Here is a 16850-nt window from a genome sequence, read left to right as displayed (position 1 = left end):
CAACAATCCACAAACAATGCAGCCCCATTTTAGTCCAGATTGTGAGAATATGGGCTTGGCTTCAGCCTGGTTTGATCTTTGGTTGTGCTTTAGTCTTAAATTATTTAGATTTTAGCTTTGGGAGACTGTTTGGAAATGGTATCAACCAAAAAAAGCCCCTGACTTTTAAAAAATGTATTCTAGTTTCCCTCCTTCAGATTAGCAGAGAGAGAAGGTGACTGTAGGAGAAAGGGAAATATGGGTTCTCCTTTTTGATGGGTCAACAAGCTTGTTTTTAATTTCACAGCTAACTCTGGACAAGGTTTTTTTCCCTCTTTCAGAATTAGTTAAAATCTTTTTGCAGAGGTGAATAGAATCACTCAAAGCGGTGACGTGAATTTTGATTTCGGAAGGGGAAAGACTTCGTAGTTTCAGCTCATCGAAATGGGTGGCTCTCAAGCAACCCTCATTCTCCTTTGGAGAGAAAGCATCTTTGCCCTCAAGGATCTTTCTCAGCGCAAATATCCTGTCAAGGCCACCTGAGGGAAAGTGGTAGTAGAAAAGCCTCTGCTCTGCAAATATTTCAGGAAATCAGCAATACCTGACCTAAGCCAAGGCGGCCGATGTCCTGAAGTTGGCTGTTCTCCTGTAGGACCCTGGTATGTCGCTTGACGTGATGCACGAACCTAGCCAAAGGTGGCTCTTTTACCAAACCATGATTAACAACCTGACTTCGAGTGACATAAGGCTTCTCCAGAGTGAGATCCTCCACTCTGCATGGCTTCTGGGAACTGAAGTCCAGCATATTTAAAAGGCTGGAATAAATGTATGTGCCTGGAGGATGCAATATTGCCAAGGATGGACATGTAGGAATTCAGCCTTGGGTGCATTCCGGGACAACGTTAGAAGCCAGGTTCATTGATCTTGGTGGAATTTACTTCTGAGTAGACCAACAGAGAGCTGCACTGCTTGTGACCCTGAAGAGGGCAGGCATTGCTGGGGTGCAAAACCCCTTTCCTTTCTTGTTCATTTTGCAACGGTGGCTGATTCTGCGGAATCTCATTCTTAAAAAGCTCATTTTTCCTCTTCAGGGTCCGTGGGCCTGTGTTTAATCTAATTCTAAATAAAATGTGTGGTGAGTTGAATTATTGCTGAGGTTTCCAAGCAAAACCCAAGAAGAAAAGATTCAAATTCTTTCATATCTTTTGCTTCACTATTGTTGGCTATAGCTACTAATAGCTTGCAGATGTTGGGAACAGCATTGTTTCATAAAAACTGTACGTGTGTGGGTTATAAGCCCTTTGTTAGAATGTATTGATTCAGTGCTTTAAACATGCGGCTGTTACTTGAGAATCTGTCTGCAAATATTTGGGGGTCCAGGGGCCGGCAATCCAAAGGCACATCCTTTCAGTCTTCAATTTTCAGTGGAAAGAAAAAAAGCTGGGAGAATTGCTGTGAAAACGGGAGTCATTGCTGGATGGGGCTGCTGTTTGGATTGCTACAGAACGATGCCTATCTTTGCTCATCACTTAAATCCTTTTTTATACACTATTTTCTGTGATCACAAAATTTAGATACTGTACATGATCTAAATCTTAGGATACCGACAAGCTATTTGTATCAGCAATCTGTTCTGAATGCTAATAAACATTTCAAGTAACCATTTTTCTTCATTTAATAATTATTTTATTTTTTGCTCCTCTTTCACTCAAGAATAAAACATCTGTCTCAAAGCAAGGCAATGAAAACAATTGTGCAACAAATAAAACTGCTTTCTGGCAAGGTTATTACCATGTAAATGCCTGGGAATTACACAACCCTTAAGATCTCCGAACCATAAATACTTGCAAAGTGCAATACTCTTAAGTCAGAAATTGAGAGATTCTGCTGCTAGTTCCCAAAACAGTGCAATTAATTGCTTTTTTTAATTTTCTTTTTGATAATCAGTTAACTTTAATTAAAATTGCTAAAGCTCCTCTTTTTCTTTTTTTTAAAGTCAGTGCATTTTGTTCTTTCTGCTTTTAGCCTTGCTTGCTGAACAGACCTTCCTTGCAGTGGCTGGTGGGAATCTCGTGTCCATCCTTCATGTGACAGTGCTGGGGTAGCAAAAAGGCCCAGCGAAGGAGAAAGAATGGGAAGAGAGGGCTGGCTTTGGACTGGGCTTGCCATGGTCCTGGCAGCGACTGGCACTGAGAGCTTCTCAAGCCCAGGGTGAGTCCCAGTTTCCAGGCGCTACTGGTTGAGTTGCAACACATACTTCCATGGTTTTCTGCAAAACTAGCAGGGCACAAGCTTTTTTGGCCCCAAAGTTGGCACCCCACCCGCCCCAGTGGATGGGCGATGGCAAGGGGACATGTCTTCTGCTGCTCTGGAGAATGCCATTTCAACTTTCAAGCAGTTGAAAGAAGGTTACATGTTCTTCAGTTTAACAACTAATTTGTTTTAAAAAAATTCTTCAGGCTGTGGTCAAAAAAATCAAGATGTACTGGAAAGGCATACATAGTACCATCTAACATTTCCCTTTTTGTTTTGTTTTTCTTTTTTTCTTTTTAACATTTATAAACAATAAATAACAATACACTGGAGACCTTTAGTATTACTAATTTCAAGATAGAAACCTGTGTTATATTACAAAATAATTTAATGCACTTTCAAGTTTATACTGTATAAACAGTGCCATACCTGGCTAATATCTGTATTCTACAATATATTATTTGCATTTTATAATACAATAAAAAACTAACTTAGGAAAAAAATAAGTCAAAAGTGGCAGTCAATGGTGTGATCAAAGCTCTGTCTGTTTCATATGCGTGTCACACATGTGACACATATAAAAAACAGGTGGCACTTCAGCTGCACCATCATGGCCGCTCTCTTGACTTTTTTGACCTCCAGACACCTGGTCCATGGCATTAAGAGATTATTCTCTTTCCAACCAATGCTCTAAGAGGCCAGCATCAGATTTCCAGTTTTCACCCTACACCCTTGTTGCAGCTGACGCTGCGGTGTCCTCTTGTGTTCCTCGTAGGTGCAGCGGGTGCTCTGTGGAGGTGAGGATCCACACCGTGTCCCATCTCGCCTCCCGTGTCCAGCCGGTCTACCAGCCCTACCTCACCTGGTGTCCTGGAAACAGACTCTGCAGCAGATACAGGTAAGGCCCCAGGGCCTGCACTCCAGAGAAACAGGGGACTTTCTGGGCTCTGCGGCTGTTGGAAGCTCGTGACCAGAAGCTGCCGCATCCTTCGACCGGCCTGCAACGAACTTCTGGAACTCCCTGCTGCGGGATGTGGGGAGGGTCCGGGGAGAAGAGCAAGTGCCCGTTCCATACTCCGTTCTCCTTTTCCTCCGGATTTATTCTCTGCTATGTGCTGAGGGGGAGGTGAGCAGGCACACCCTGGGTCTGGCCAAGGGGGCCATGGGCCTCTCGGTTCCCAGGGGCGACCCTCCTCTGGAGTCAGGTCCCCCAGGGGTGGGATTTTAGGAGGTCTATTTATTCAGTTTATAGAGCTGGCCATCTCACACATGTGACTCTGGGGGATTCACACAATTAAAATAACAGCAAAGAAATACAAATAAACAACCCAACCAAATAAAACCATTAGAAACCAATTGAGACAATTAAAACCATAAAACAGAATCCACAGGGAGTGCAGTCCATGTGCTGCAGTCAGTACGACCACCTTCTGGGCTGTGCACTGCCACCGCCAGGTCCCCCCACGATGGCAAAACCACGTCCTCAGAGCCTTCCAAAAAGCCAGTTGGGCGGGGGCCGGGCTGCCCGGGGGGAGGGTGCCCCCACCCTGATGGCGCTCAGAAAGCTGCTGGAGCCCTGGCGGGCAGACGGCTGAGACTGTCAGAGAGTTCCTTCTCTGCTTGTACACATTTTTTGGGGCCTTCGTGATTCCTGCTCTGTGTTTTATTCTTAATATACAAGCCCCCACCCCACCCCCGAGTGGCTGGGAGTTGGGCGGCCTGTATTTTGCACGAATGAATAAACGTGGGCAGCTGTGGGGCTGGGCAGCAGGCCTTCCGGACTCCTTTTCTCCCCTCAAAAGCTCAAACTGTCCGGCCAGTTCACATTTCAGGCTCTGTGGTTTGCAGGACCACCTATAAAGTCAGCCATCGCCAGGTTTACCGGAAGATTTCCCAGCCGGAATACGTTTGCCCCCTCGAGCGGAAGTGGGGAAGCACTTTCTCTAGGCTCGGATGTCCCACAGGTACGTCTTGTTTCCACGAAGCATTGACAAAAATGCCATTAAGAAGGACTCTGGTTGCATGGTGAGGATTGTGTGTATCAAAGTGAGGCTGATACCGAACAAAAGTACATTCACTTGGCGCAAACTGGAGCTCTTTTCCCCTCTCAGAGCTGCATCTTAGGCACCAGAATCTTTGAAAAGCTAATTACAACTTTTCAGCCATCATATCTTGACAGGCAGCTGAGCTAACCCTGGAGCAGTAAAGCCCAGTGGCTGGGCTCTCCTAACGTGCTGTGCCCTGAGAGAGAAGCAGATAATGGCAGAGTGGCAGGGCCTGGTTCACCCCATCTCCACCTGTACGGATGGAAGTGGGGCGCCCCCGCCTTCCCTTCGTGGTCAGCCCGCTGCTCACCCGGTTGAGTGATATGAAACCAGCCCACATGTTGATTGATTTACGAACCAGCTCATTTGCAGGAGAGAGAGGGAGGCAGGATGCAAAACATAACTGGCGTGTTTGTCTCGCAGCAGCCCTTTGCCGCCCACTGTGCCAACCCAGCAGGAAATGTTTGCTCCTGAACAACTGTGCCTGTCCTCCTGGATGGGTGGGAAGGTGTTGCCAGACAGGTAAAAGTCTTCTGGTGCTACCAGATGTTTCCTCTTCTGGAGAAGCTGTAGAGCAGCCCGATGTTTGCAGGAAGCTGTTGGCATTTTTGAAGGAGTTGTGATCGGAAACAGATTAAACATAAATGGAAGTGTACAACTTGGAGCAGCAAGAAAGTGGGCAAGGGGGAGGCTTCTTCTCCCACTCAGTTCTCAGTTGTCAGGTGGACTGGCCTGATGATGGGCGGGACTGGGACCAGGTAGGCAAGCCCACATCACAGGACTCCAAAAAGTAATTTGTTTATTGAAGGGAAGTTGGGAAGCTGTAAGGCAAGAGCTCCAGCAAGTGCTGTTTTGTTGCTCAAACACTGTTTTATTGTATTATTATTAGAGTTTTATCCCACCTTTTCATTTATTTATTTATATAATTTTTATATTGTTATAATTATATTATATTAGACCCTCTGGCCCACCCTGGGCATCCAGTTCTTCTTTTCCATCTCTGCCATGCAATGGTCAGATCTGCTATCAAGATGATGATGATGATGATGATGATGATGATGATGATAATAATAATAATAATATATTAAATGTAGATGTCACCTGACTCCCAGCAACTCTCTGGCTTCTCTCCGACTTGGTGAGAACTAACTTTCCTACCAGTCTGGAGAGAGCTGCATTTTTTGAAGTAGGGCCCTTCTGGGACATGCCTATCTAGAATCCCACATGGGCTGTAGGAAGCTTTAGAGATCATCTAGTCCATCTCCATGACGGGACATACCTATCCAGAATCCACGCCTACTGCACCTCTGACAGAAGCCCCTCCTGAGAGTGTGCCCCCCCAAGCAGCTCTTAGTCCCAGGAAGTTGTTCTTGATCCCCAACAAAAGTCTCTCTTCTTGGGAGAGAGGGTGGGGGGGAACGCAGAGCAGCCATTGGTTTGGCTGGCAGGCAGAGGAGGAGGAGGCAGGACTGGGTTTTGCAGCTGGCTTGTCTTGGGGTGGGGGGGAGGAACCATCTGCTGAAGTTCTCCTCTACTGCACCCTCCGCATCCCCTCTGCTGCCTTTATATCCCCTCCTGTTTGGTCTTTAGAGACTGGCCAAGTACCACGTGGACCCACCGTAGTGCTGCACTCTGGCCTGTATAAACTCGGTTCATGCAAGAGCTAAGGCTGGCTGCTAGTGTTTCATAAGGTATTAAAAGCCAGGTTTTTCACTGGGCATTTGGGCTGGCATGTTGATATGCCCATCTCAGGAGATAATGTGATGTGATTTGACAGTCAGATTGTACGTCTGTTCCTCCTCCTCCTCTTCTCCATCATCATCAATGCAAAAATAATATTTCTATTATTATTGAAATTTATTATTACAAATTGATGTGGTTAAGGCAGCAGGCTAGAATCCAGGAGACGGTCAGTTCTAGTCCCGCCGTGGGCACAAAAGCCGGCTGGGTGACCTTGGGCCGGTTGTGCGCTCTCAGCCCAACTCACCTCACAGGGTGGTGGTTGTGGGGGAAATGGGAGGAGGAAGGAGCATTAGGTATGTTACCTCCCTTGAGTTGTTTATGAAAATAATAAAGGCAGGATAAAAAAAATCTTTTAAAAAATAACTAACTAGCTAGGGCCGGGAAGGGGGCCGCTTCTGCCACAGGTGGCCCTCCTTGCTCAGAGCTTCCTCTTCCTCCTCTGGCTTCAGACATGGACGAGTGTGTGGCCGGGAGACACGGGTGCAGCCAGCTCTGCATCAACGTGGCTGGGAGTTACAGCTGCGCCTGCCATCCAGGGTACGAGCTCCAGGCGGATGGAAGAGCTTGCCGGGCTCTGGAAGTGCCCCCCACCCCTGCTCCCCCAGGTGAGGTCAGGCCCGCCAGCTTAATCCTTGTGCTGCAGGATGCTGGTGAAAGGACTTGGGCTTTGCACACTCGTTCGTGACAACCAGCGGAGGCTGAAAGGTGGCCTTGGGCAGTTGCATGGATTTCCTCCTTCCCCCTCTGTCCCTCCCTCCTTCCGGTTGGCTTCGGACCCTCATTCTGGCCCCCTTCGTGTCCTGCGATTAGGCTGGCTTGTTTTCCCTGAGCAGAGCCAGCGGTCCAGAAACAGGCAGGGGAATCCGCTTCGGAATGACAATTGAGTTTCATATGCAGGAATGGTGCTGTTCCTCGCTGCTCCTGTGGGAGGGCGAGTGGGTGGTGGGTTCCTTGGATCAGAGGCCTCAGGAGGAGCTGCCTTACAGGCAGGGCAGGAAGAGAATTTCCTCGTTGTCTAAATGCTTGGGAGGCACAACAAGAGCTGACCCGTTTTTCAGGGTTTCCCGAGTGTGACAAACTGATCAGCAGCTGGGCTCGCAGACAGCTTTTTCCAGCCTTGATTAAACTTTAATCCATCAACTTTAGCCTGTTCTCTGATGGAAACAGAGCTTTCGCCCCCAGGGCGTTGTGCGGACCCATCCAGTCCTTGACCAGGGCAGGCCGTAGGCAGGGGGAGGAATATCCTCAGACGCCATGCACGGGCTTGGAGGAAAACTCATCTTTTTCATGGCTACTCCTGGGTTAATGGTTGAGCCCAGCCTGTGCAGAACACCGAAGATTGCCTGGTCCCCGTCCTGACTCTGCATGGCTGACCTGGAGCCTTAGACGTCGTCCTTAGTTCAGCAAACACAGGCCTTGAACCTCCCTGTGGCATGACCAGGCCCTTCTCGGCGGCTTTGGGTAGTCAGCCCTCCTGCCTGCCTTCTCTACGTAGCACCCGAAGCTGGAAGAGGAGATCAGCCCAGGCTGACTGCGGCTCATTATTACTTTTGGTACGCGCTGTGCCACTTCAAACTCGTACCGTGAGTAATAATGCGCGGGGGACAGCCGTTACACCGGAGAGGAAGGCCGGAGCCATGTGTCATCGTCAGCCTTCGATCTGTGGAAAGGGAAGACTTGCTCGACCCACGGCTGGGCCTGGGGCTGCCTTCCTGCACTCGCGAGTTGCTTGCTTGGGCAGAGCAAGGGAAGAGGGATTTCCTGGGGCTGGGGTACGTGTTTGGTTGCTTTGTGTCACTTTTCCTCTGGGAACTCAAGATACAGCGCTCCACCCAAAAATAAGCCTGCAAGGTAGGCCAGGTGGAGAGAGAGCCAGTGTCCAAGTCACCTGGTGAGCTTCTGTGGCTGAGGGTGGACTTGAACCCGGGCCTCCCTGCTCCCAGTCCAACACCTTAACCCCTGCAGCAGAGGGGCTCTGCATGCTTGGAGGTATTCATGGTCCTGCCTGGGTTACGCTGTCCTGGCCAACGTTGCTGATAGTCACCATGCCAAATGCCTGCTCTCGGAATCCCACTAGCCAGCAAGCAAGAGGATCTTCTTGCTTCTGCACGGACGGCTGTGCTGTTGCTAACATGCTCCCCGAACAGTCTTTGCCCACTGCAAAGGTCAAAATCAACAGGGAACAAGCCCCACCCTCCCCCGCCCGGAGGACGTTACCTGGTTGGGGAATGAAACGTCTGCAAGTGAACAGCAAAGGTCGGAGAGCTCCAAAGATTAAAGTCAGAAAGTGATTTTGATAATGGTGGACTCCCCTCGAGTCAAGCTGGAGCCCCGGTGACCTCCTGGATGCATCTGTGTAGCTTCTTAGCCATAATTGGGGAACAATTTGCCTTTGTCTTCCAGGATGTTTTGGATGCTGCTGCAAAGGAACTTGGATCTGTGGTGGAGGGAGGGAGGGAGGCCCTAAGGGGGACTTGGACAGAGAGAAGGAAGCGCAAGAAAGAAACTCGGGAGAACCCGCCTTGATGCGCTCAAGATAAGAAGGGATGGAGGGAAACTCGGGCAGGCTCTGGAGAGTCTCTCTATACCCCACAACAATAGATTCAACGTTCTTGGAATCCCTGCAGTGTCTCTTCCTTAACCAGGCCTACCTCAAAGGGCTGACATAAGTTTTGAAAGCCTGTTTCTGTCTGTCCCATCTTAGACTAAAGAAATGCAAGGTGGAGTTGCTGTGAGTTTCTTTCTCACCCTTCTCTCTCTCTCTCTGGGCTGTGCAATCTCTCCTCCGCGTCTCCCCTTAACGGCATGCGCGTACCTTCCCTAAGTTCAGCTCTCGAGCCCCTTTACGGTCAGGGGTTGCCACCCCTGGAAAAAAGATTGTGCAGTGCAACAGAAGAGCTTTCCTGGCCCCTCCTTGCTCCAGGAGGACAAGGGCACCATGCGCTGCCCAGGAGCAGCCCACCCAAGGTTTCTTCTGGGAAAAGCATGGGGGAAGCCTATCTTCTTCATTGACTTGAATGACAAATGGGCAGAAAAACGCCAGCGTTTGCCCTTTCCGACACTGGCTGTTGGCAGAGCCGCTCCCCATCTCAGGCTTTAGGGGGCTGCCAGGGAAGGGGCCTCAAAGAGACAGGTTGGGCATGCTGGAGTGGAGGGAGAGGGAGCTGGCAGAGAAGTCTTCCAGTCTGATCCAGCCTGGCTTTTGGCACGGTCTATATAACCCATCCGTGCGATGCTCGCAATACCAGAGCTGCCCCTGAAGACAAGTGAATGCTGCAACAGGCAACAGTATCCTGTTGGTTTTTCTTGCTTTAGCTTTAGATGTTGATCGCTTTCTGGGATGCTCCTGTTTGGGGACATTCCTTCTCCAACCTGTGTTTATCTCAAGATACAACCATTGCTGGGGGAGAAACGATCCATCCCCCCTTCACCCCCCCTTCTTCTGGAATTCTGTGCTTACTCCCTTGTGATGCTGCAAGATAAGGCAGCGAAAATGATTTGCAGGGCAGCTTCATCTCACTGGTTCCTGGGAATCATCCATGGCAGAGCAATCCAATTTAATTCAGTTTAACAAAAGGAAGCACGTAGTATCCCATCCCATCCATAGATACCAGCCTTTCTCAACCTTTTGACCCTGAAGGAACCCTTGAAATAATTTCCAGGCCTTGGGGAACCCCTGAACATTCAGGCTCAAATAGAGGCCAGAAGTTACAAAATTCTTGTATTCATTTCATGGGTAGGCCTGTATAGATGCACTAACAGTGCTCTTCAACTAAGAATAAAGAATGAAGCTTACCTCTTTAATGTGAAGTTGCCCGAATTTGAAATAAATTTTTAAATAAATCATGATCTCCCAGGGAACCCCTAGTGACCTCTTACAGAACTGTAGGGCATCACAAAACCCTAGCTGAGAAACCCTGCTTTAAACAGTTTGGCATTTGCGAAATAGAATTAAATTGACTTGCTTAGATGGTCAAACTTGGGGCAAAATCTCACTGCTCGGCCCTGATCCTGCACCAAGCTCTGGGCCAGATTTGGCTGTGCACATTCAACACAAAGTAGAGGGCAAGAGACAGGCTTTTAAAACACACACACACACACAAAACCCCCACCCCACCCTTCCCCTGGGAGCTGCTAACTAGCTCTTAATGTTGTCCTGGGAATCAACACTGCACAAACTCTTACAGATGCTTTTCTGTTTTGTTTTGGTTTTTTTTTTGTGAATTTGTGCAGCAGGAAGTGACATCCTTGCAGTTCAAGATGAAGTGGGAGAGCTGAGAAGCAGATTGGCAGCTTTGGAAGAAGTGAGTCTCCTAGTAACCCCAATAAGGTTAGGAATGGAAGTAGCTGTCCGAGTGCTGTCTGAACAGTGGCATTCACAGCGTTAAGTGCTGAGCATCATAAATCCACGGGGCGAGACAGAGTTCAGGGAGGAAAATTTGGTTAGCAATTAAGATTATGGGCTTTACTTAGAAAAGAAACCCCTAAGTTGAGCTTAACTTTTGGTGACTTCACGAACATGCTTGTGGAGTTCGGTTGCCAACGGTGTGTATATGGTTTGTTGTTGCCTTCTTTTGAGATCCTTGTTTGACCCCAGCCTAGCTGGTTGTCCTGGGATGTCCTGATGGTCTCCCATCCAAGTACCAGCCGGATCTGACCTCACTTGGCTCTTTTACAAATTAGTCTAGATCAGTTCAGCGCTGCCACATAACTGCTGCACAGAGGCAAAGTCTCTTTCATTCAAACTCAACTCATGATTTAACACACGCCTGTTTTCTTGGCAATAATATGGAAATGGCTTGCCTTTGGGGAATCTGTTCAGCTGCCTGGCCTGGTCTGGTCTACAGCCTGGGGATTCCCTGATGGTCCCCCATCCAAATGCAGAAAGGTCAGTTCTTTCCTGCCACCTGCTGCGACCTGCTTCTCATAGAGTGGGTTCTGCCATGCCTCTTGCAGTCTGAATGCTTCTCAGAACCTGGGTTTATGGCTTCATGAATGCACATGGTCAGCTGGGCTCCCAAAGCAGGGCATAAGCCATGGTTCACAAACCACAGTAGCTAGGCTTGCCCTGAACACAGACCAGGAACCTGGTTTTCCTGGCTTAGCACACTGGAAGGAGGAAGGACTCAGGGTTCCCCAGCCGCCTAGTTCAGAGGCAGGGACGGTGCTTTGATTTACCTGCCTGTCTTTCCGGGGTGCTTTTCTTCTGAGGCTCATTGTCCTCAAGGTGATGGGGGGCAGCCCAGTGGCCACAGGAAGACTTGAAAGCTGCAGTGGGGAGGACGAGGCCAGGTGAGCGGGGCTGCCCCCTTTGCAGCTTTTCTCTTCTCTGCCCTGAGGGCTGAGCCAAAGGAGTGTCCGGCCTGGCTGTTGACATCAGGATCCTGGTCCTGCAAGGCCATCTGGATGTTCTTAGCCCAGTAACTTGCAACATTGCCCTGCTGTTTTCTGCTCAAGTAACAGCTGGTGCTCCTTTGCTGGCACAAGTGCACCAAAGCCAGGCCACTGTGGAGACCCTGGGACCTGTCTGCAACCGTGATTCTCCCTTTCTCAACAGAAGTTTCAGCACACTTTGGCACCGCTGCTCAAGCTGGGCCTGCCGGGCACCGAAGAAGGCCCCGGGGCAGAACCCCTTAGCCTGTTTGTCCACGTGATGCAGCAGCTGGACCGAATAGACTCGCTCAGTGAGCAGATCTCTTTCCTGGAGGAACAGCTGGAAACCTGTAGGTGGCCGGACGGACCCTCCTCCCTCCCCCTTCCCCCCTCCACTCACTTTCCAGATTGACTGCCTGTGCACAGACCCATCGCATGGCTGCCATCTGACAGAAGCAGCAGGATGTGAAGCACAAGAGGAATCTAAGGCACGGGGGTGGGGGGGGCTGATCTGTAGAGCCCTACACTTTCTCCAGCCCCCCAAGGGCTTCCCACCCCCCTGACCCCAGTTCAGGGATGCAGTTGCCCCAGACCAGCACCAGGGATTCCTTCCCCCCACTTGGAGGCAGGAGATACGCCCTATATCACTTCAATGTAACTAGGGCAATGGGGAGTCAGAGCTGCTGTTTTGCTCCAAACTAGCTGGGGACCTTTATCCCATTGATGCCAACTCTCACACTCCAGCCATGTGTTCTTCCCCTTCCTTTGCCCTCACTGTCCTGCCCACACACTGGAAAGAATGAGCAAGACACCCCTGGGGTTGACTTTGCCATTTTGCCCCTGCAGGTTCCTGCAAGAACCAGCTTTAAGGGTGGAGAAGGATAGAAGTCCTTGGTGTCCCCTCGTCCTGCTGTTTTTCTGGTGTGTCTCTCTGTTGAGTAGCAACTGAGCCCTGTCCTAGCAACAAAGTCAAGCAGAGGCAACAGGGAGGGTTAGGAGGCTGGAAATACGTCGGCAAGCCCCCCTCGAGTTGGCTGTCTTCCAGGATGTGTCACCAGCCAAACCTTGCTGGCTGGGGGTTTTGCGGGGAACAGGCAGCCTCGTAGCAAAACACCCCTAGAAATAGGAAGCATCTTGCTGCTGAGTGAACAATTTCTAATAATACTGGTGAGGTGGGCAGGTCTCACTTCCCCCATGAGGTACAAGAACAGCAGTTGGGCAAAGCTCAGAAGCTGTTCTTTTCCAGGCTGTCACCCAAAATAGCTTGGCAAGGCAGGGGCAGGGTTATTCCTGCAGGGAGGGTGACACTAAACCAGCCCCCATGTAAAGGCACCATTAGTGACTTGCTTGCAATGTTTTCCAATTGTAGAAAAAGTCCCATGGTGTTTCCCATGTCCTTAGCTTTTAAGAAAGGGAAGATCTCTACCTTTTCTCCCATGTCCCTTCTGAGCACAATCCTCATTCTAGTAAGGCTGGTTGGGATTCACTAGCAGGTACATCCCCTTCTAAAACAGCTAACCTAGGTAGTTTGTCAATCAGTATTGTGGGAGCCCAGACTTTGTCTGCCCGTGTTCTGTCTTATGCTCTAATCTGATTGGTTGGGCATGGTGTGTTCTGTGAACACAACTGCATGTCCAGTCCCAGTTTAGCATGTTATGTGTACCCAGCTGTGCCATCTACATGTCTGCAAATACAAATCCAGCTCAACCAGTGGGGTTGTTGTGAAAGGATTCAGCTGAGATCCTTGCGTGCTTCACAGAAGAAAAACAAGGCCAACTTTTTTGAGGCAGGCTTCAGCCAAACCAGCTTTCTAAGGGGCTCCTGTTGTTAAAAAAAAAAGGTCTGTGGAGGCTGGAGATGGAAGCTGCGTTTGGATGGAGGTCTTGACTGCTACAATGTTAAATGTTGAGGGCAGCCAACATGGTGGATCCACACATCATACAATTAGCTGGTTCCAGAATTGGTAACCGCTCGGCTGCTTGAGCAAACATGACTGGCACCTCATGAAGTTTGGCCCTGTTGCCTCCCTTGAGTGGCCCCGAAGCTCCACCTTGGAGAACTCTCCTCAGGGCCTGTTGCAGCATTAACTTGACTTCAGGGGCAGTTCTGGTATCACACGTTGATGAGGAAAGGGGGTCAAGGTGAAATGCTGGCAATCCCTGTCTTGCTCCCAGCGAAGTCACAGCCCACATCTTCAGGTGAACTCAGTGGCTGACGACAAGCATGGTGGTATCACGAGGGGGCTGTTGCTGGGCATTCTCCCAGGATCCACCTTGCGCCGCTAGGCCGCGGGCTCTTCAGAAATGTTCAGAAGGGACTGTCGGAGTTAGCAGACGTGTCAGTCTGTTGTGTGATTTCAGTCCTGCCTCCGTCCCTTCCAAGAGATCCTTCCGTTGTTACCTGTTGCATTTCCTCAGGTGAGGAAAGGTCATGTGCCAGGAACCTCTTCCTTATTGAAAGAGGCTCTGCCCTGGCCTGCAGATGCTCCTTTCTGCCAACTTGCAAGCTAGGAAAGAGACTTTCAGTTGGCTTTGCCCCGTGGACCACTGACTTAATCCTCTTTGAAATTACTAATGCTTGTATCAATTTCACTCTTATGCCATGAACTGGAGACCCAAGATCTGCCTGTAGAAATACGTTGAGACAACTAGCCAAGAAGGGTTCCCATCTCTGCTTTGCCAGCATGGCTGCAGCCTCATCGACCCTTCGTTAGCCCCTAGTCAAGTTCGTCTGTCTCCGTAGCTGGAACACTTTTCATCGCGGCTTTGTATCCCTCAACCTGAAACGGGGGGGGGGGGTTAAGAAAAGTCAGGATGGCAACACGAGTCTTGCCTCTTTCCCGTGTTCGGCACACAGAAAAGGGATGGGACTCTGCTTGCAGGATTGGGGCCGCCATCTTGACTTTTCTTTTTCCCTCCCCTCCCCTCCCCTCCCTCCCATGGACACCTCTGGCGTGCGTGTTTGTGTCCGTGCTAAGTAGCTTCCATGCTTAAATATTTCTAAAAACTTTGTTCCTAGTGTTAATATAATCAGCTGTTGAATTTGCACACACCTTCCGGTATGCCCGGCGACACCTAGCGGACTGGGGCACCATGTGGCTGAGTATGTTTGGGTTGATCACCCCCTCTTGGCACGTGACGGTCTCCCTGTGTTTGCGCCCTTACGATCAAGTTGGCGGCGGCAAAGGTACATCTGCCTCCGAGAGGAACGTCGTGGCTGTGCTGTTCTCCACAGGCTGTTGCGAGCATTCCTGTGCAGATGGATATATGCCTCAGTGGGACATCATTTCACGTGAAGCAGCTGTGCCTGCAAATATCTGCCCGTTCACTGATCTGGATTTGGCTATCCAGCTGCAGAAATATCTGCCTTTGTGGCACCGTTCCCAGCGGGAGATTACCCAAACCCCGTGGTACTTCGCAGCTGCAGAGTAGCTCCCGCAAAGAAGTTGGATGGCCTAGCCAGGTACTTAACGTGGCAAGGACGCCAAAATTGCTCTGCGTGGACCAGGTACTAGCAGCCAGAGGAGGAATTTGCGCAGCTACTAGATGAAACCGACTCGGCCTTTGCGAAGGTACAGAGGCAGTGAAGAAGGCACACAAGCCCAATTCCTTTGCTTCTTCAACCTTTTTTTTTTTTTTGCAGCAGTGGAGATGTTTCGCTCTCTTCTCCTTGCCTTTGGAGCATGTGTGTTTCTGGTTGTGTGCTTGCATATACGGTGTTTCTCTGCACATACCACGCAATGTAGTCTGAGAGTTATCATGGGAGTCACTGGAATATTGTGCTATGAAGAGCTCAACAGGGGAACTGTGGGTTGGTGATTTGTGAATGAACCAGAGCCATCTTGTATTTTAGCCTGCATGTAATCTCTCTAGGAAATGGATGGGTGCTTGGGACCTTTTGACCTCCCTTTTTATATCTAAGCAAGAACGTGGCGGTCTGTGACAATCCCTCCGGTTGGAGGTCAGATGGAAGCAAAAGGAAGCGATTGCGGGTGGTGGGAATGAGGCTGAATGTTGATAAGGAAGGAAACAACTAGAGTAAAAGACTGTTTCGCGTTTGCTGAAGTCTGCAGAAATTTGAACTGATAGGGTATGAATACTGCTGGAGACCTGGTATGTTCCCTTCCCCTGCTTGCCACTGCTTTCCAATAAAAACTATTCTTTGGTAAGACACAAAGATGTGGACTTTTATTTGCTTAAAATGGCACCACTTATTTAACTCTACTGCAGCGCTACTGCTGTAGGGTCTTCGAATTTTTAAGTTTCAAAACTGGAGAGGTGCTAAAGGGGGCTTACTGGGGAAAAATGACATTTAACTGCCCCTCTGTGGAAATAACTTTGGAGTAAAGTCGGAGGGGGATCCTTAGCTTGGAGGGCCTTAGAAATGTCAAGAATGAAACTTGTGGGGGGGCATCATTCTGAACTGTGCTGGACTTCCCTCCTCAACCCTTGGAAACTGTGTGGGAGGGTGTGGTTGCTTTCAACACAAAGAACCTGGTTTGGTTCACCATCTCCAAATTTTTCATTTGGAGAGAGAGCTAATTGTGCCAGAATTCTGTATGCAAAAATGTATCAGAAAATACACCACACGGGGCTCATCCAGACACACTACTGGTGGGCAAAACCAGTATCAAGGTGAATACTAACACCATTCACTAAACCCGACATGACACACATGTAACACAGTAGATCAACACAGGTGTGAATATGTGGGCCTCTGCATCCCCTCCCCCAATTCCCCAAAGTTAAGTTTCTGGAGGAATAAATTGCATCAGAGTTGCCTCTCATTAAATAAAACTGCTTTATAAAAATAGTACATTTGAAAACACCGAAAAGCAGAGATTTTGCAATAAGGCACTTTGCACACACATTTTGACATGGCTTTGAAGGGATGGGGAAACGCTCTTCAGCTGTTGGAAAGTAACTCCCACAGCCACACATTTGTCTCCATCCCCTGAAGATGGAGCCGAAGCTGGCTTAAAAGATGGCAAGTCCAGAGGACTGAATGCCCAATGCAGCACCCTGTGGGCGTTTCAGAGGCTGAGCTGCCCCCAGGATAGCGACGTCCCAGCTAAGTGGGAAACGGGGCTTTATTCCACATCGGGGGGGGGGGGGAACTGCTGCAGAAACAGCATCCTGCTGTGCATGTGGTTTCTAAATCCACGCTGCAAGTGCAGGAGGCCCCTACCAGAATGGAGGAGGGCGATCCTGGACAGTTGGACATTGCCCTGTCCACGTGAGGGTGGCTGATCACCAAGCCCAACTATCTCAAGAGATGCGGTAGAGACTCTGGAGCTGAGCTGCACCCAGCCCCGTTCCCAGCCCCCTTTCTGCGTGGAAGGACAATCCGTGGGAGCTGCTCCAGGGCCACCGTGAGTTGGAAGAAGCTGAGGGAACGTCACTTGCTTGAGTCAATGGCTGCCGAAAGCACAGAATGGAAGGCCTGGCAGGACCCTGA

The 16850-nt window shown here is 49.6% G+C and overlaps 1 protein-coding gene across 4 annotated transcripts; it reads left to right on the top strand.

Annotated features, from left to right (window-relative positions):
* Positions 1-1929: 1929 nt before the first annotated feature.
* Positions 1930-11820, top strand: EGFL7 (EGF like domain multiple 7). Of its 4 annotated transcripts, none has more exons than XM_063316239.1 (7): positions 1930-2190; positions 3008-3130; positions 4081-4196; positions 4701-4799; positions 6470-6625; positions 10257-10324; positions 11578-11820. In XM_063316239.1, the coding sequence occupies exons 1-7, from the start codon at positions 2111-2113 to the stop codon at positions 11803-11805; spliced, it is 870 nt and encodes a 289-aa protein (XP_063172309.1). In that variant the 5' UTR covers positions 1930-2110; the 3' UTR covers positions 11806-11820. The 4 variants fall into 4 exon arrangements, with proteins under 4 accessions (XP_063172309.1, XP_063172310.1, XP_063172308.1 ...); XM_063316238.1 differs by having other exon boundaries at positions 1933-2190; positions 4704-4799; positions 10254-10324; XM_063316236.1 differs by having other exon boundaries at positions 1934-2190; positions 10254-10324.
* Positions 11821-16850: the final 5030 nt, after the last annotated feature.

Source organism: Candoia aspera, chromosome 16 (genome assembly GCF_035149785.1).
Source record: "Candoia aspera isolate rCanAsp1 chromosome 16, rCanAsp1.hap2, whole genome shotgun sequence".
Classification (NCBI taxonomy): domain Eukaryota; kingdom Metazoa; phylum Chordata; class Lepidosauria; order Squamata; family Boidae; genus Candoia; species Candoia aspera.
Note: the sequence above shows the minus strand (reverse complement) of the source record. Positions and strands in the feature narration are given on the sequence as shown.